This window comes from Trachymyrmex cornetzi, unplaced genomic scaffold (genome assembly GCF_001594075.2).
Source record: "Trachymyrmex cornetzi isolate Tcor2-1 unplaced genomic scaffold, Tcor1.1 scaffold831, whole genome shotgun sequence".
In the NCBI taxonomy this organism is placed as follows: domain Eukaryota; kingdom Metazoa; phylum Arthropoda; class Insecta; order Hymenoptera; family Formicidae; genus Trachymyrmex; species Trachymyrmex cornetzi.
Genome location: NW_017300171.1, coordinates 2,675 through 22,988, shown reverse-complemented (window position 1 = coordinate 22,988; position 20,314 = coordinate 2,675). Strand labels below are relative to the sequence as shown.

Here is a 20,314-nt window from a genome sequence, read left to right as displayed (position 1 = left end):
TATCCTAAGGAAGTACATTGCTTGTGGGGCATTTTTTGGTTGTAGGTCTTCCAAGACTAATGTGTGTGTGTTCGAAATTATTATAGCTAATCAAAGTATTAATTAAGGAGGAAGATTAATGTTTAAACAATCGGATTTCTCTTGACTATGCAAAGTTATAATTGGTGAGGCCAAATAAATATACAATTAATTTGTAAATCACCACCACGATTTTTATATTTTAAATTAAATAAAAATATCTCCCGATTTTTTCTGGCTCATATATTCGGCGGCAGTTATATATATATAATAATTAAGCTGATGACAGCATGGATTTATAATAATTTATCGCTTGCAGCATATTCAACGTCTCTCGATTACACGTATGTCAAGGACTTTCGATTGACCCGAATGATTGCGCTAATAAGACGATCGACGATGGCATCGATGGAATACTAAGAATCTGATACGTGTCGCGGTCTTTTATATACAGGTGCGATATATGTATAATTATAGCGCGCATTATACATATATTATCAGAATGTATATAATTAATTAAATTACAAATATTATAGCTGCATGATGTATACAGAATGTGGTTACAACATGAGTATTTTATTTAGCATATAGTTTAAGTTACATATGTACCATAGAATTTTAAAAATAAAAGCGCACATTTATGAATAAAAGCACGTACGTTCTAAATATAGGCCTATATTACGTTATATATATAGCACGATTTATATTAATATTCTCGCCAAGGTGAAGCGACGCTCTATCGCATCCGCTTCCCTCGTATCCGAATGATTTATATTGTTCAGGCACGCTTTCTAGAACGTTGAGTTTCGTGCGGTCGGAATGATTCGCGCTATCTTGAGAACATCTATTTTTATACCGGCGGAGCGGCTCTGATCTCGCCGCCATCTGTGAAGCGACATGAAACGCTTCTTCGCGGAGCGAAGGCTCGGCTACGCGAGCACCTCCTCGACTTCGGAATTCGGATTCGGACCCTCGGATTTACGTGCATCTATGTGCTCCGGAAGAAGTGGATGTCACGGTTCCTACGATGCGCGTGACGAAAAGTATCTTTTGCTGTGTCCGTTCATTACGTCGTGCGGATTAACCCCAGGTTCTGATTGAGTTCCACGGAGCGCCAGACGAGTATATTTATCGCTGCCAGTGGATGCATGTTGCGTATCCTTCCTGGAGCACTTTGCAGCTTCACTTCCCCGCGGTGGTCCTATCGGTCCTGTCGTGAGACAGGGAGCAATGAGTTGCTCGAAAAGTGATGTTCGTCGCATGTTCAATCTCGAGCTAATCTTCGGCATGAGAGATTGGTGTCCCGCGAGGAAATGACATTACGCACTTGTTTTTATATACGTGCAGGTGAATCGACTACGAGCGTTTCGGTGGCATGTCAGTTAGAACGTAGCGTTTGACATTCTGTTTTATGAACAGGTACACACTAATAAGCAACTCAGTCCTTGGGGTGTTCTATAAGAGAGGAGTACAAGAAGAACGTCAGTCGTGTATCAAGTGGAGTACAAAACAATATGCCTTCTGTTTGTGGCGATATGATCGATACGGCTGGTAAATCATACATTTCTATAAGGTCTAATTGCACCAACGTTATTTTGACTTTAAGCGAAGTTTAAAATCTCTTTTTCTTTTTCTTTTTAAGCCGATAGAGAGACAGAAGGGGAGAGAGTTTAAACCACGTTTAAAATTAAAGTAACGTTGGTGTAATCAGGCTTAAGTCTGTTATTTTTGGAAGAATGTTCTGAACCCTGATACAATAAGTTGGAGTAGAACAAATATAGGTGGGTATTCATAAGTATTTTTATTTTAAGACTGTTTTAAGTAATGTCTTAAGATGCTAATATAACTGTAATTGGCTTATGACATCTTAAGACTATACTTAAGACGATCTTAAATATAACAACCCACCATAAATACTAGCCATAGATTGGCTTACGACATCTTAAGACTGTATTTAAAACTGCCTTGAATATAAGAATTGGCTATAATTATCAACTATTTTACTCCAATTTATTGTACCATTGTCCCAGTGTACAACTCAGAACATTCTTTGAAAAAGAATAGTCTTTATAAACACTATTGTCGTACCATGCATGATACTGTTTCTCAATATAGTATAAATACTCTCGGCATATAAGAATAATCTTGTACAGTTGCCTTGCAATCAAGCGTCATGGAAGGCATCTCCAGTACCGATAGCGTGGGAACACAGAGTGACATATCGGGGCACACGACGGTACCAGGGAGGCCCAGAATGGATGTGGCCTGCGTCTTGGATTTGCAGCAATCGGAACATCTTGTTCAACGAAAGAAAGCACTAGACGAAGTTAGACAGGCCTGTAATTTGGTCAATGCCAATATACATCATATACAGGTATAGTTTTTGCATGAATTGGCTGTTTAAATAACAGCAGGATAGCAAAGTATGCATTTTCAACGAGACTCTGAATAAAGATGTGATAGAAGTAAAAAACCCAAATTATTGCAACACATCAATTTTATCAGTTTTAAAACAAGCTTTTTATATCAAAAGTCGAATGCTAGATAATCTTAAGAATACTTTTTATATATTTATAAGCTAAAAATAGCTAAAGATACAAGAGTCATAAAAGTAAAGTAGCCTTTGATCAGTTTGATCTCTATCTGAGATTTTCCAATTCTCTTTTTGTAGTTTGAGAAGCTTGATTTTGGTGAAACTAATGTGCTGGACACATTTTATAACGCTGATGTGGCAGTTGTAGATTTAAGTATACAATTGCAACAATCTGCGCTGTTTTATCATCTCGGTGTCAGGGAAAGTTTTGGAATGAAAGAAAACATTTTGCTATATAATGACATAGACACAGAAGCTACAATTAGACTCAAGGTATGTATATACTTTATACAGCACATATGTATATGTTTTTCATTGCTTTTAGAATATGAATGCGAATAAGTCTCGTACATTCATTACAAAACACTATATATAATGGTAATAGTAGTATAGTAATAGTAGTAGTAGTAGCAGCAGCAGTAAAATACAAGTGACCTTGACTATTTGTTAGATCTAGGATGCACTTCATAGCTATGACCTCAATTAATGCTCTCATAAATAGATTGCTCAGGGCGCAAGAGACCCACACTGTATGCACAGCATATCAAACAGTTCCAGTATTCCTGCATTCTTGATATTAAGAAGATATCCATCTAGTATAGAAAGAATTATTTATAATATGATTTTATTTATAAAATGATTTTATTTTAATAACTGTTTCCGAAAATTATATCGTATTTAATTTATACAAAAAGATTAAAGAAAGTGGAAATATCAAAAAAGGATTAACTTTTACGATGTATTTCACTTGCTATTACGCATTTCTCACGAGTAGTTTAATCTTGTTGTAGAGGCACTTTAACAGTTGTCAGAATTTTTAATAATCACTTTTTATTATCATAATTATTTTTTATTTGTTGATGTAATTTTCTGCGAGACTTGTTATTTCGAGAATTTCGAAAATACTTGATATTTTTACTGTGGTCGGTAATTAGAACGTGTCGTGCGCGGAACGGTACTCGACGTCAGACTGCCGCGGGTTAAACATGATCCATCAGATGAAACGATGTCTCTGCCTGTTGGGCTAGCACCAAATATGTAATTTCGCTTAATATGGAGTAGAAAAACGTGAGCTCATACTCTCAATATAGCAGTTACTCAATATAATACTGGTCTAACTGATTGTGTGCAACTGTGCACGATCGTTCTCTACGATTTATTACTGATTTGTTAGACGTACGTTTCATTTCATTGCACCTGGATTGTTAATTTTATTTGAAATTATCATATTGAAAGAATAATTTATAACGATTTATAAGAGAACTCGAGAAGGAATTTAAAGTGCATGCATATGTTAAAATTAACGTAAAAATGTATGAATAATTATGAAATAACAGATTATGAATAATCAAATATTAAGTTCAATTTGTTAATTAAGCATAGATTGTTGATAACGTAATACATAAAGTATGTCATGAAGAAACGCAAATAATTTGTTCGTGTAATTTTGTAAATCATTATTATTTTTCTGATAACGTTTATATAAAATTAATATTTTTTTAATTACAGCGATATGCATTATTTTTTAATGAAATTAATTTACACAGAAATTGTTTTTTTTTGTACAGTTATCCTGTGGCAGTTACACATTTGTTTCGTATCGCGTTGTGGAATCGTGTGGATCATGTGTGGCTACTAATCCAGCAACCAGCAGAATCACAGGCGAAGAAACAATAGATCCTAAACAGCATCTCACTCTGAAACTCAAGAAATTGTTTCAGGATGTGGAAATACAATCCAAGTAAGCATATATGAAAATTTTTCGCAAACAGAAATTTTATATTAGAAATGTTTAATCATTACCCTTATTACAAAGTGCAGAAAACAAACATTTTTAATATATATTAATATGAAAAATGCTTTTATTAAAATTTCCAGAGCACATATGAAGGAGAAATTTCTGGCAGATCTACGAAAGGCGCGTGAAACATACTCTGGAGAAGAACTTTCCAGAGCTTTGAATAACATGCGCAAACGTTTAGATGATCCAAATGTTCTGTCAGGAGAGGTCGTTTTAAATGTTCTCATTTCATTCCGGGAAATACAGGTAAAATAATGATAGATTAATATTACTTTCCAATGAAAATTGTACTGTTATGTAAAAATATACACATTTACATTTGTTTTAATATTATTAGGATTATGATGCAATGGTACAATTGGTTGACGATTTGAAAACTATACCAACTCATAAGAATTATATAAATACTCCAGCTATAAGATATTTATACGCGTTTGCTCTAAATCGACGGAACAAAGAGGGTGATCGAGAAAGAGCATTAAAGGTTATCGAGAAAGCACTGGAAAAAAAGGAAAATCATGTTCCTGATATGTTGTGTTTATGTGGAAGAATATATAAAGACAAATTTGTCGAAAGCAGACACACAGATCAGGAGAGTTTAAAGAATGCGATTCACTGGTACAGAAAAGGTTTTGAGGTACAGTATCTGTATACAGCGTTTCTTTCTTATTGGAATTATCTCAATTAGTGTATGTATAATGTTTTGTTGTTGTTATATTTGTAGGTTCAGCCTAACGAATATGCTGGTATAAATCTTGCTACTTTATTGGTCATAGCCGGAAATGAGTTTTCTAAAAGTGAGGAGTTACAACACATAGGAATGGTATTAAATAACTTAATTGGTAAGAAAGGCAGTTTACCGAGCTTAAAAGATTATTGGGATGTAGCAACATTCTTTGAAATTAGTGTATTAGCGGAAGATTATTCGAAAGCTATACAAGCAGCTGAATGTATGTTTAAATTGAAGCCACCGAATTGGTAAGTATATGAGAAATAAAGTTTAGGTGTTTATTTCGTAAAAGACATAATATGTTTAGAATGCAGAGTAAAGTATATATTTCAGAACTTATTTTAATTAATTATTTTAACTTTTAGGTATCTGAAATCGACAATTGGCAACATATCACTGATAGATAGGTTCCGTAAAAAAAATGAGGAAGCTGAAATTGCACCGGAGGAACAAATATTTAGTTTCTGGATGGACTACTTTGTCGAAGCTACAAAGCCGGAGGTTGGCGATAGTATACGGTTTCCAGTAAGTTGATAAATGGAATCGTTCTACTGAGGATCCAGTTTCCAATTCGGGAGATTATGGCTTATAGTTATGTGTTACCAATCCAGCTTACTTCTGTACATTTTGGGTCAAAGTAAGAATAATATAAAACTGCTCTTAGTGCAGATTTATGGATTCACTCTTAAAAATCAACTTCCCACTTTAATAATCTTTCCAGTAAAAACGCTTAATACATTACAATATTTTTTTTACCAGATTTTAGTGTTGGAACCAACAAAAATTTTAATGCCGAGTTATGTAAACGTGAATCTCGGCGCGGAGGAGAAGTCCATACAAATATGGAATTTGTGTCTGGATAATATGAGAAACAATTGCAAGCAAGTTCACGATTGGTTGTTTACTGCAAATATGATACGTAGCGTAAGCTTGTATAAAAGGGATGAAAGATGTCTTTTTCTGTACGTTCATCAAAACTCAGATGATTTTCAAATGTATCTACCATCAGTACAATGTAGGCAAAGATTTTACGACTTGATCTTAGAAATGACTAGAGATCAAGAAGGCATGGTTACAGATTTGGATGCTTACATGACCGATGATCGCATGAAGGTTTCTATTAATTTTTAATATCACTTATAGTAATGTACATGCACGTTTTGTATATAATTTTTAATTATTTAATGTGTTTTTTCAGTTCGAATATGAATTGGATGATCAAAACAAGCGCATAATTCTTGGTAAAGGTACATACGGTGTAGTGTATGCAGCGCGTGATTTAAATACACAAGTCAGGATTGCAGTGAAAGAAATTCGTGAACGAAATTTGGGCGATGTACAACCTCTTCATGAAGAAATTAAATTACATAGTCAATTGAGGCATAGAAATATTGTTCAATATTTGGGCTCTGTAAGCGAGGATGGATATTTTAAAATCTTTATGGAGCAAGTTCCTGGAGGTAGGGAAGAGAGAGAAAAAAAGCATAGCATCAAAAAATGGCACTTATAAATATTCATAATTGTCACAATTTCAGGAAGTTTATCAGCGTTGCTAAGATCAAAGTGGGGCCCTTTGAAAGAAAACGAATCAACTATCTCATATTATACTAAACAGATGTTGGAGGGCCTTAAATATCTCCATGACCAAAAAATAGTTCATAGAGATATAAAAGGTATATAATTCATAGAGTAAATAAATTTCATGCTTATTTGTTCAAGAAAATAGTATATTTTTATCTTTGTAATTATTTTCACACAAGTAAATTTAAATATATGATTTAGGTGATAATGTGTTGGTAAATACATACAGTGGAGTAGTAAAGATTTCTGATTTCGGTATGTCCAAACGTTTGGCTGGCTTATGCCCGAGTACAGAAACGTTTACTGGAACATTACAGTACATGGCACCAGAAGTTATTGACAAAGGTCAACGTGGTTATGGTGCGCCTGTAAGTTTATGTTTAATTAAATGTTTTGTTTTGAGAGAGAGAGAGAGAGAGAGAGAGAAAATGTTTGTAGGATAAAGACATGTTTGTATCATATATATCGCAATAACAATTATTCAAATTTTTCTTTAGGCGGATATTTGGTCTTTGGGTTGCACAATAGTTGAGATGGCCACCGGAAAGCCTCCGTTCATTGAGCTAGGTTCTCCACAGGCAGCTGTTTTTAAAGTAAATCGAGAATATTAAATTATTAACATTTTAAACATTAAGAATTACTAACTTATTTAAAGTCTGATGTATATATGTTTGTTTGCACACAGGTGGGATATTACAAAATACATCCTGAGATTCCATCAGAGTTATCTGAAAGAGCAAAAAGTTTTATATTACGTTGTTTTGAGCCGAATCCTGATATAAGAGCAACCGCGGCAGAGTTGTTGGAGGATCCATTTCTTAATGAGTATATAAATAAGCATAGTACTGTAGAGTTTTATAATTTTTTTACAACGGTATAGTAAAATGCTTATTTATTATAGGAAAAAGAAGAGTAACAGATTAGTCGCACCACCAGATTTTAGTAGAAGCATATCAGTTCCTGCAGACAGAGTGGAACGTTTGGGGAAATGCGATAAAACAAATAATAATCACATTGTCTCTGCTACACCTATGCAGATGTCTCAATCCGATGATAGGTATTATAAAATGTTTTACCTTTGTTATCTATAATGTACTATGTGTAAGCATTTCTGTAATCTGTGGCATTCTCGCCTTTGTTTTACTATGTTGTACTTTTATTTTATTTGTATCAAGTAATTTTTGTTGCTAATCTCATTTTTTTATGTCGCTTGGTAATTGTTAGATTGATATTGAAACGTTAGGAAATTTACGAAACTTGACTATTTTTATATGGTATTACCAAGGAATAACAAATTTAAATTGTGTATTGTTATGTTATATATTGTAACGTGAAAATTACGTATATTTTTACTTTATTTCCAAATTTTTAATATCCACATCATATCCTTTAATGAATATGTTAAAAGTACTTTATCGAAATTGCATTCTACATATAAAGAATATGATACAAGAGTATAATATTTCTTTATGTGAATGCACGTGGCAAATTGTAATTATAAAATGTTAAATTTAGTGGAGGGTTAACGAAGTCTAGCCCATTGAGGGAACGCAGTCCAGCTCACCTATTGTCCCCCATCAGCATGCCTACTGCAATCCTCTCTTTTAACAGGTATGGTTCTAACTTCGTAAATTGTTTATATGCAAGTAAAGTATATAACTAAAGGAATATTTTGTTTTGTTATTTACTTATTCGTAAACATTGATTATATAAATTTTTTTATATGATCATTTATCATGAATATTAAATGTGCAAAATGTTTAATCAGTGTCTTCAAACTGCTTATGTCTTGTATAATAAACATCCGTAGTTATGAAGTAATCACTTTTTGCATATCACATTAAATGTTTATGCGTTTATATAATAGTAGTATGTAATGTCTTGATATATAACCCAGCTTTGTGTAAGTTGTATTAATTTCAAATTTCCTTTATGTTTTATGTAAGCAATAATATTACATATTAGATATAACATTACTATTAGATACTTTAAAATATTATTCGAAATAAAATAATATAATAACATTTTTTGTTTTGATTTTGTCTGGATTTATCTTCTTAAATATTGACATAAATAACACATATTAACATATAATAGCTTTGCTAAGTGATTACTATAGTTTATGTGAATACAATTTAATAGAACATAATTTAAATAAAGCAGCTTTTTAACATTTGACTTATCCTATAATCATAGCTTTTTCTTCCTTTAAATAATAATAAATATATACCCTCAAAATAGGTGGATCGTTCGAATTGTTTATGTAAATTTTATTGTATATATATTAAATATATAGAGATTGTGTATCTTTTTCTCTTTTGATATATTATTTGTAATAATATTTCTGTATTATTTTCCTCTATATTATATGATACAAGACTAATCGAATTTTTATTTTGTATTAATTATCAGATAATTAAATAATATCAGAATATTAAAATATTTAAAATACAAAATTATCACTTTTATAGTTATATGCAAGATGCGCTAATAATCCTTTGACACACAATATTAATAAAATTTTATCATTTTGTAGACAGTTTAAATGTTAATATAGATAATTCGATATTTAATATATAGTTTATAATATAAAAAAATTAATATTATTTGTTTATATCTTAATAGTACAATAGGGAATACTCCATCGATAGAAACTAGTGAAACTGATACAGCTGGTGTCTCAATAACTAGAAGAAGTTCGTCTGGTGGCTTGTTATCACCAGAAGTTGAATTAGGAGGTAAATTTAATCTATCACTTCGTAGGATTAATACTTCATAGAATTAGTATCGGAAATTATTTTTGAAAATATATCAAAAAGAATTTATTCAGATCACAATATAAATAAATATTATAATCCTGAACAGATGGATAAATGAAAAATTGCGAAAAATTGTCCATCTGTTCAGGATTTATTATGATATGATATTCATTTATATTTATGGGGAATTGGGATATAAAACAGGACAACCAGGACAAAAATCTGGAGAAGAGCAAGAGGGTTTTTATCTGTTAAAGAAGGATAGTCAAAGACGTATGACATTAACAAGGGTTCTCAATCAGGATGAGGCAAAAATTTGCGAGGTTTGGATGAGAGGTATACATCAAGCGGAAGGACAAACTGTGTTGCAAATGGTATTTATATACTGAAGTATCATGTTGTGTTGCAAATAATTACCGGTATATACTTAATTATTTATCATTATTTTAGAGTCACTTAGTGTTGCTCATGCGTGGCTTGAGGGATTATATAGCAGAGCAAAATCAGGAAGTAATAGTAACTGCTATTCGAACGTTGAAAGAGGAATTGGATTTCGATTCGACCGCTATTAATCATCTGCATTTGGCTATTTATTTATTTCAAACAGCAGTAAATGAGGTTCTCAGAATGCACAGTATAAAGCCACATTGGATGTTTGCTTTAGATAATTTAGTAAGAAATGCTGTTCAAGCTGCTATCACAGTTTTATCTCCCGGTAAGTATTATTTTTTCTTAATGAAAATGGGAATAAATTGTCACATATTTGACAGACATCATTGAGAACACTCACTCCTGTGAGTAAAAGAAAAAGTGTTTCACTCAACTGGCCAGATTTTCACACGTTATTTAGAATATGAACCAGATGTGTAACGTACGCATGTATCTTAAGTGTAATACACGTGAAGAGATTGAGTATGTTATCATGTCAACTCTAAAAATATCTCGAGGGAAAGTCATCACTAATAATGGGATCTTTTATGAACGTCGCGTTCAGTAAGAGGATTACCACATTCTACTCGAGTTCATACATATCTGGTTTAAACAGTTTTTATTGAAAATAAAAAAATTAGATATATTCAAATGTGATCAAAAAGTAATATACAAGTCATTACATGGAATATGTTTTGTGTTACAATTTGTACACTTAGAATTGGGTGCCAACTTACTTGGACAAGAACGAGTACAACCTGGTGGTCAAGGTCCTGAGGAAGGATCAACGTCTGGGGTATCAACGGTAAACTCTGTGAAATCTCAAAAAACCGCTGATTCTGTTGATAATAAATATTGGAAAGAATATAGAGATCAAATGGGAGCACTAAAAATGGAAAATATGAAGCTACTTCAGGAATTGATAGAAAGTCAGAAATCATATCAAACGTTATTGCAACAAGCTCTCGAAGAGCAGAGAGCCCAAGTTAATACACTGACACATCTGTGTGAAAATATTAATAGAAGATCAATAAGACAGGAATCAGGGTACGAAAAATTATCATTTTATTTTTATATTGCTGCATAATAATTATTTATTACTCCAAATTATTATTTTAGCTATTGTCGTAAAATTATTATTTTATTGTTGTAAAATTATTACTTTATTTATTGCTGCTTTTCACGTGTTGCAATATATACAAAATTTGATTAATATTGGGTGCATTTAGTACTGTGACTGCTCACTAAGCGCTCAGTGAGCTCTTGTGTCCATTTGACCTATATTTTTACATCTAACAGAATATGCCAATTAGATGCAAGAGCTCACTGAGCGGTTGTAGTACTAAATGCACCCATCATATAAAAGTATTTTTTAAATAATTATAGTTACAATTCTTGCATTTTTGGAAATATATCTCAACAATCCTTAATATCTACTATCGATACGCACAGTACGGTTTCACATCCGGATACAGCCCTTGTCGATTGGTTACAGAATCTTCAAATAGATGAAACATCAATCGATAGGGTAAGTATTCCACGGATATCTGAAATGAGAATGAGAATAAAAATAAGTTACATGTTATTTATTTTACATATAATATTTATGAACGATTTTTTAATATTCTTAGATTCTATATGAGGAATATACACTGGAAGATATTTTACGTCATGTTATACGGGAAGATCTCCGTAGACTAAACTTAAGGTAAAAATGCTTTCTTTTATTTAATAATAATAGCATATATGTGTAGAGATAAACTTATCTCTATACATCTTATACATCTTATATATAATTTTAGGGGAGGAATTGAACTCAGGATATGGCAAGCCATATTGAGACATCGGGAGAATAATGGAAATTAAATTGTAAAAATTACAATACAATTATATATTTTACTATCATTTTTAGTGATAAAGTGTCACTAATAGCTGGAGTTTAAAGCAGAGTAAAATATCTGTTTAGGCTGCCATAAGATAAAAGTATAATAATTTAAATTTAAATTTCAGTCGTGCATATGCTATATATTATCTTAGACATTAATACCCATAAAGAGAGAGAAAGTTTTCTCTGTGAGAGACAATGTTATAATGATATTACTGGTTTATTTCGTAGTTCCTAATGTAAATTGCTATTACTCTTTACAGAGCAATTGTATAAAAAATCCATGTATAATGATTTATGTTAACAAGACGTATTTTGTCTTAGCGTTTTTATCAGATTTTAATTACTTTGCCAAAGTTGATATTAGAATGTGAGAAACCAGTATTTGTGCATGGAATGTATTCTTATACATTACATTTGCTTATTATAGAGAATTCTGTAGCTTTGATTTTTAAATTCGGCATTTAAAAAACAGGAATCAAATTTAAAGGAATCGTTTTTACATTAAAGTAGTTAAATCTAAAAAGATAAAATAATAACAAAAAATGACAAAGAGATTATAAAAATGAATTATCAGTAATATATTTGATATTATATTTTATTCTAAAGTTTAATGATGTTTTCTATTATAACAGAAATAATAGATGCTTCCAATGGCTGATAATAAAACTGATACAATTAATATCCTATTTTTACAAGATATAGATAGATATATTTATTATTGAATAAATAAATCTAAAAGATCTCTGTCACTAGAAAATCTTGATTGAAAATGATTTGTATTTTTAAAAAGTAATAATTTTATGTAATAATTGTTTATTATTATAAATATAATAGGCACAGTTACATAGTTCATCTAACGAATCTTCCCAATGTCTTCACGAATAGGGACACAATTATTTATGGTGCCTTATAGTGCCTAAAAATCGTTCCAGTATAAGAAAAGATATTTATTATATAGAATAAATATGTACCTACATGTAGTCATATCATTCACATGGAATAATATGAAATATTCGCTGTTGAAATATTAGGTTCTCAAAGAGGAAAATTTTATTTGTATGAAACATAAATCTTCTCACTATCAAAATATCAATTGAATGTTTTTGTGTTGGTATTCGTTATGTAAATAAGCTTTTCATAATTTTTATAAGAGTTTTACATTGATTCGTGAATTCAATTAGTTTCAGGCTTTGTTCAAGTTTTGTAGATATGGATTTTTATATGACGAAAAAATTTCAACTTTTCTTTTCCATGTAATATTGTAAAAAGAGAAAATTGCTTGTGCTCTGTGCGATGCACAATATATTTTGTACAGTTAGATTTTTTAACATATAATAGTCGAGTTACACAGGTATCTAATTTTAATAAATTCTCGAGAGAAATCGCTTTCTCGAAAACCCGGTGTCTAATTGTTTGAAAGCTACATTGTACAAGCTGGATTCAGCTTAATTATACATATACTGATGTTGCAATACATGATCTAATGACTGACAAAATTAATATTAATGCGTTATTTTTGTGTAATATACTAATGTATTAAAAATTGTAGAGCGATATTTTCTAATTTTAACAAACATTTGTATTGATGCTTGTTTTCGAATATTCTGACTAAATAGTTTTTCGCTCAATTACGTGAGCATTATTGAAATAAATGTCGCAATCAAGAGAAATAAACTTTGAAACAAGCATCACAATATATTGTTAATTATATATATTGTCGTTTTCACTCACAAAATAGAATTAATTATAATTATTGCTCGCATGTGCGATTGTTTGCAATAAAGAAATAAACATATATGTTTAGATTATTTTATTATAGCTATCTTTAAATAAATCTTACAATTTCTTTGAATTGTGAAACATATTCAACTTAGAAAATATTTATTTTTGGCAATGAAAAAAGCGACGCTGAGACTTCAGTTATGAAGCATAATATATACCGTTAGATTTTCAAATCCTCTTTCCTTTCTAGCTGTAAAGGGGATCGGAATACCTTTGATATCAGATTGTAAGTAAGTCAAATAGATTCACAACTCTCGTCAGAAGGGTATCGCTTTTCACTCAGCTTGTCAGCCAAGGTTTCTTTGTTATGTCGATCGATATCTCAAGAAGTCAATCTTCATAGTCAGAGATAGTGTTTATCGGCACTTTTAATTCCTTTCACGTTAAACTGAAAAAAAATAATACTTGCTATTTTATCACTATTTTTTTTAATTGAATTTTTTTTATTTTGGCGTTCGTAAATTGGGAGATTAATGTTGAAAAGATTTTGAAGTCGAAAATACTTTTTATAAAAAATGACTTTTACACGCAGAGATTAATATGTCTTGTATAATAAAATAGATAGAAGATGATATTTTTCGCAATAAATTTCTTAAAAATAAATGGTTACAAGATGCTAGTATTAATAAATTTAAATCATCAATTTGATAATATAAAATTTGCAATTTTGACATAAAACTACATTTCAAAATTAAAATTAGCGCACGATTGAAAAGCACAGAGATGAAACGTACAAATTAAATAAATGTATAATTACGTAACTCAAAAAAATTATTATTAGGCACAAGATTTCGCTAGATTATTGAAAATAAACATTTATTTACTCTATGTGTTATACGTATTTATTCAAGTGTAAAACTAATACATTTTTAAGACACCTACATTTATATAAAAAAGATAGTGTATGTGTTACTTTATGAAATATATTCTTCCATAATTAATTTTGATTTATTGAATTTATCTAATTTCCGTTTAAATTTTTTACTTTTTATCACTTAATTATCTTGGAAATAAGATAAATTTATATAATTACGGAGTTTAAGTGTAGAAATAAAATGATATAATTATAATACATACATATTAAATATAAAAATCAAACGTTAACAATAGGATCTCATCAGCGCCATTTTACAGCAAGTGAATTAATGATTATTCGTCTACAAAAAAACATAGCTCGAACGGCGCGTTTTATTCCAAGAAGAAGGAAGCGACGAGCAGTTGTAGTCGATATTGCGAAAGTTTTCAATCTGCCAGCATCCAACGAGCGTTAAAGCGCTGGTCAAAGTCCCGGTCGTGCGAGACAAAAAGTCTATCTGCATTTATGCGGAGGTGTACACACACAAAGACGTCACCGCGTCTCCGCGTAAAAAATACCATTGCCTCACCTTTGTTGTGTTTGCACTTCACGCGTGTGCAATCTATGCACGGTCATGGCCACGTATGAAATATTCAAAGTGGCTCTAATGTTAACTGGTGACCACTCTTTGGTCTGCCACCTTTGTGTCGCTCACGAGGGGTGCATCTGCATGCAGATCGATCCTGCATCTAGAGAAACCGGCTTATCCGCTCTCTGGTATAGAGAAAGAGAGATAATACCGTACGCACGCCCCCGTTCGTTTGGTATTCTAAAAAGCGAGCGTCTCTTCTTCTTGTCATGCAATATTCAAAATTTCGCAAGGGCGATGACGAGCGGAGAACGAAGATAGATTTTCACGATAGACGTTCAATCAGTTGAAAAGTGATTTTTTGCGAAATGCTAAAGTTATACATGTATTACAATATATGGACTACTATTATACGAATTATAGTTATGTGAGAGAGAGAATCTCGATTTTATTTTTAATTATTGAATTGTCTTTAATTTAAAGGATACATTTTTTCATTTAACCATCTCTTATATGTTTTTTAATGATCTCATATTCCGATTGTATCGAGTCACTAGCTTTTTCATAAATACATACAAGATGTCTTTATGATGAATCGCGTTTCAAAATATCCGAGCGATTCGATTCAAAATTATGTTTTCTGGATATACAATATTAGCATCTTAAGGGGATGCTGGAGTAACGGTCGAAGTTAATCAAGGTCGATAGTACAGACTTTTTAAAATTCCAAATTCGACAATAGTGACATCTTTCATTTCTTATACTTATTATATATATCATTGTGTCTCGCTCAAACGCATTCATTTGTCCTTATCTAACATATTGCAACGCTATCTCTTAGAAAGAGATCAACTAAAATACTGTTCGATTTCATGGCTTCACATCAATTTTATTCGTAGTATACGAACAAAATTTTTGGCGACTCTTCTCTCTTATACCAAAGCCCCTACCTCGTTTCTAAAAGCATAGGATTGTTCTTCAAAGTTTTCTATAGTCTGCTGGCTACTTATTTTAAACGGGTAAAATCCAAAACTCTTATATGCAGCACATATTGTGACGAGTTGACTGCAGGAGCCGGTGACAAAACTACAATTTTTAATTTTCTTTCATTTTTCGCATTAAATTGTAGCTGGCAGCCTGTGTTGTTGTCGATACTTTAATTGTGGAGAAGGACTTTTCAATCCATAAACACAATTAAGAGAAAAGAGTTTTTAAAAATTAATTGTAAAATAGGACACTCCAGCATCCCCTTAAACTGTTGATGTAATTTTATGCGAGCTACAGAACACAGATGATATCATCTTTCCGTATTTTGTCGGCATACTAAAGATCGATCTTCGATTTTCTATGCGAGTATACAAACATATCTTATAAATTACAACTGCGTATGGAATCGATTCTTTCGTTTCACTTTTTGCGCTCATCCGGCATAATTCGGCCGGAGGCGAGTCATCGACGAGATAATTAAATGACCCTGTGAAAAGATCTGGCGAAATACGATTATATAAATGTTATTGAAGCAACCTCTCAACGTTTGCTCACAATTCTGATAATATGCATTCTTTTTTCTTGTTTAGAATTAATAATGAAGTTGTTTCGTCACCTTTGCTATCAATTCTCTAATATCTATCGGATAAAATCATCCTATTAACTAGACGCATTATAACAATGTTATACAGCAGGGGAGATCAGAATGTAAAAAGAACTGTTATTTTTTTTTTATCGGCCCGCTGTGTGAGCGACGCGTGTTTTATCGCTGAATATTTTTTCGCGTTATCTATCGAGCTCCAGCAGCCGGCGGCTGTTATTACAGCAGCTTCTAACGTTGCCCCATCGTCATTAGGAATTCCGTAAGAGGCGGCTGCGGTGAAAAGGGTATTATGGAAGAACGTATTGATGATCGCGGTCCTATCTTCATTCGTAGGCGTCGCGATATATCGTCATTTAACTAAAGGCAAACTCAGAAGAATTATATTTATTAAAGGAGAAAAATTGTAATTAAAAAACAAAAATCCGCGTAAATACACGGAATTTTTTTTTAAATTTGGTAGTTGACCTGAAAATATGATAGTGTGGTACAATGCTACAATATAATAATTTAAAGACTTTTACCATGCATTTCAGTAAAATTGATCAAACTTATTTTGTATCTTTTATTGTAGTTTTATTAATCGAATGAGAGAGATTTACATTAAAATTATTCAAAATATATAATTTTGTCTCCCACGACTGTCATATTTTCAAGGTAAACTCTAAGAAAAAATTATCTCCGTGTATTTTTTTACGCAACAACATTGGCGTTGCGTACATTGATTTTGCAATACTTATTTCACTAAGGAGAAAATATATTTGTTTTCTTCAAGAGAACATCATGTCTCGTTATATCTTCGCTTCTCTAAAATTATTAAATCTCCTATACTGTGTGGAGCTTAATTGGAACGCTTAAGGGAAAGTTTTTCGTTGTAACGAGATAATCGGATGGTCGAGTATCCATGGGGATGGCGAACACTGGAGCACCCTTTTCCAGGCGGGAGACGGGGGTGGCGCAAAATGTACAATGTTTCACGGTTAAATGGTTCGATTGTGCTTTCGGGAAAGGGGCGCAATGTTCGCCTCGGTGAATTATTAAATCCACCCCACTGATTTATATTTTCTTACTTTCCGCCTTCCCGTTCGATCTTACGAGGCGGAGATCTGCGGGAGAGATCTGATTGCGAGACACCCTTTGATTTGATTACTTGCTCCGCGGAGTATGACTGAAATCTTGCGCTCTCTTTCTCGATGCGGATTTATGTATAGCTTTGCCTGCAAAATTGAATATAAAGCCGCCGTGATAGCATCATGATTCTCGACTGTGCACTTTTAAAAGCACACAGATGCAGATAGTCGTAAGATATCATTTTATACATCACGTCGAACTTAATATTGTATTTTGTAATGTATACATGTATCGTTGCAAAATAATGTTCGCACAATAAAATGATTGAATGAATAAAACGGTAAAACATATAATAAAAGGAAAGAAGAGTTTATGTTTACATTGTTGTTAAAGCGACCTAAATGTTTACCCGATCGAAAGCAACTCAAGTATTCTTGACGGAGCAAGAAAGGGTTGCTCTCCGATAAAGCTGAGAAACCCAGCCCCTTTCATCATTTTCTCTCTTTCTCTTCCCTTTTCCTGTATTTTTCTTCATATTTTTCTTTCTTTTTCTTTCTTCTCTCTGTTTTATGTTCTCAGTATCTGTCCTTTTATCTCGTCTTTTCCTCCTCCTTTCGTCCTGTTTTCTCTCTTTTAATTAACTAACTGTGCCTATGTAGTAGGCTAAAGAGGGTGTCTAACTCTGGAGATTTTTTTTCGCGAGCGATCGAATAATCTATCTTCCCGTGGTAGGTTGAATAAGATTATCGAGTCAGTTCCGGCGATGGGATTGCTAAAAGATTTCGTCTACTAAATCCTTTGAGTTCTCGATGGGCTATTTAATGCAATTAATCGATTTATGAGCAGATCTTCAAGGTTGTAAAGTACTTCTCAGATTATTAGACTTTCATGCACTAAGATTATAATATAAATTATAAAAATTAATATTTTATATTATAAATACTTATAATATATATATATACATTATAAAAATAATAAATTACGATAAATTATTGTAAATATTATCTTTTGCAAAAAATAAAAAATTGTCATATCTATAATATCTAGAAAATAATGTCTATAACAATCTATTTGAAATTTAGAAAACATATTTATTATTCTCCGTAATATTGTAGCTATTTTTGTTACGTATTTTAAAGCTTGAAAGACGGAAAAGTTAAGACTGCTTGCGCCGCTGTCTTAGATAAACTCCAAACTTTAAATCCCGTTTCTTCGAAACGATATTTTTCTACCGAAGTGCGGCTAAGATAAATCACCAACGGAGACCCGGAGAAGATTACAATTTGGACAGAATGATGAAAATTCCATTTTCTATTGTTCCTAAATCGCAGATATTAATGAGAAAAATATAAAAAAGTAAGATTATTTTCTTTTTAAGTAAAAACGTGATTATATAAATATAATATAATTCCTATTTTTTGTTGTCATAATTTTCTAAAGTTTCTGTTGCAATTATTACGCCTTTAAAAATGTATTTGTAATAAACCCAGATTATATTTAAGATTGCTTAAAAATGTAAATTATTCTTTTCAGAATTTACGCCAGAAGCTTTTAACGTGACGAGAGACGGCGAGTCAAAAACTTATAAACGTCCCCAAAGGATTAATGCCGAGAACAATGAAGACTGACTCTCTGTCTCCCGGCTTTCATAAAGTGACACCTCGTCCTTCCGAACTAATTACTTTCGGCTTAAAATCCTTAATTTGTTACTGAAAGGCCGTTGTCACGAAAGACCGTCCCTCCACGATGAAGTCTTTCTTTGTCCAGTGTGTGCAGTAAATGTTGCTCAAGACGATAATTGGTTCCCGGATCCATTAGGAACCGCAAGCAAAAAAAGCATAGGTATATAAGAACTAGAGGTTTAAAAAATCTAGATAGTGTAAATAGTATATAGAACGGTTTTGTTGAAGTATTAAAAAATTTAACCAAACAACGAGAGAGAAAGAGAGAGAGAGAGAGAGAGAGAGAGAGAGAGAGAGAAGAGATCTGTGAAAATAAATTTTATTCGAAACGTGTTCGGTTTGTCTAATATTAATATGCAGAAAGAGCGATTTAAAATAATTATGAAGGACGCTCAAACTTGGACTCTGGTTGATAGAATATTAAAATTTCTCGCAGCATTGCTCATCATACTTGAGTTTTTCATCGATGTCTTCTGAGAAGACGGAGAAAAAACCGGTTTTTAAAATTGATTCTGCATTAGATAAAACTACGATTAATAATTAGTCGACTTTTACACAAATTAGTTGATTCCGAGGTTGAATTTCTCGCTTATCTTTTTAGTAAGAAGACTTCATCACCGCTTCGACAGCCACTTTACCGTGCTGAGCAATTTGACCGCGCTATAAATATAAGGTAGAGGAGCAGCATTCAACTGCGGCTGACATGAATCTTGATAAAATTCTTCGGTATTTCTGACAGCCTGGAAATTAACCTCGCGCCCGGTGACTCCTAGCGCGTCGCGAAGAAGGAATCTGAGGGTCTGATATTGAATTGTTTCTGCACCCTTTCCCCCCGGGCTCCCGGTAACACAGGGGGTTATAAGGCAACAGATGTATCTGATACATATTCATATCCAGACGAGGTTACTGCGTTATTGTTACTGTTATTATTGTAGGTACAGGCGCGCACAGAACTCGCAACTATTTTAAAGAAGAGAACGCGACACTGAACTCTTTCGTCGGGCGCC

The 20,314-nt window shown here is 32.2% G+C and overlaps 1 protein-coding gene and 1 long non-coding RNA gene across 3 annotated transcripts; one reads left to right on the top strand and one right to left on the bottom strand.

The window, feature by feature from the left end:
- Nucleotides 1–655: 655 nt before the first annotated feature.
- Ask1 (apoptotic signal-regulating kinase 1) lies at nt 656–12,100 on the top strand. Of its 2 annotated transcripts, XM_018519723.1 has the most exons (24): nt 656–1,365; nt 1,438–1,569; nt 2,172–2,392; nt 2,690–2,884; nt 4,180–4,352; nt 4,490–4,658; nt 4,750–5,049; nt 5,137–5,390; nt 5,508–5,667; nt 5,902–6,255; nt 6,341–6,602; nt 6,678–6,815; nt 6,925–7,091; nt 7,221–7,316; nt 7,409–7,548; nt 7,625–7,780; nt 8,239–8,334; nt 9,349–9,461; nt 9,687–9,856; nt 9,933–10,197; nt 10,631–10,958; nt 11,298–11,439; nt 11,543–11,619; nt 11,714–12,100. In XM_018519723.1, exons 2-24 carry the CDS (start codon nt 1,533–1,535, stop codon nt 11,775–11,777), a joined length of 4,077 nt encoding a protein of 1,358 aa, XP_018375225.1. In that variant the 5' UTR covers nt 656–1,365; nt 1,438–1,532; the 3' UTR covers nt 11,778–12,100. The 2 variants fall into 2 exon arrangements, with proteins under 2 accessions (XP_018375225.1, XP_018375223.1); XM_018519721.1 differs by lacking the exons at nt 656–1,365; nt 1,438–1,569; nt 8,239–8,334.
- Nucleotides 7,234–13,916, bottom strand: LOC108768990 (uncharacterized). Its single transcript, XR_001940519.1, has 4 exons — nt 13,740–13,916; nt 11,362–11,458; nt 7,369–7,451; nt 7,234–7,305 (listed from the first exon to the last, which is right to left on the bottom strand). It is a non-coding gene; the product is annotated as an uncharacterized LOC108768990 (long non-coding RNA).
- Nucleotides 13,917–20,314: the final 6,398 nt, after the last annotated feature.

Bases quoted from the DNA above. Each gene is read 5' to 3' on its own strand.
- Ask1 (XM_018519723.1), top strand. From the start codon at position 1,533: ATGCCTTCTGTTTGTGGCGATATGATCGATACGGCTG. The intron at 1,570-2,171 runs GTAAATCATACA...AATCTTGTACAG, and splicing joins CGATATGATCGATACGGCTG to TTGCCTTGCAATCAAGCGTC. The intron at 2,885-4,179 runs GTATGTATATAC...TTTTTTGTACAG, and splicing joins AAGCTACAATTAGACTCAAG to TTATCCTGTGGCAGTTACAC.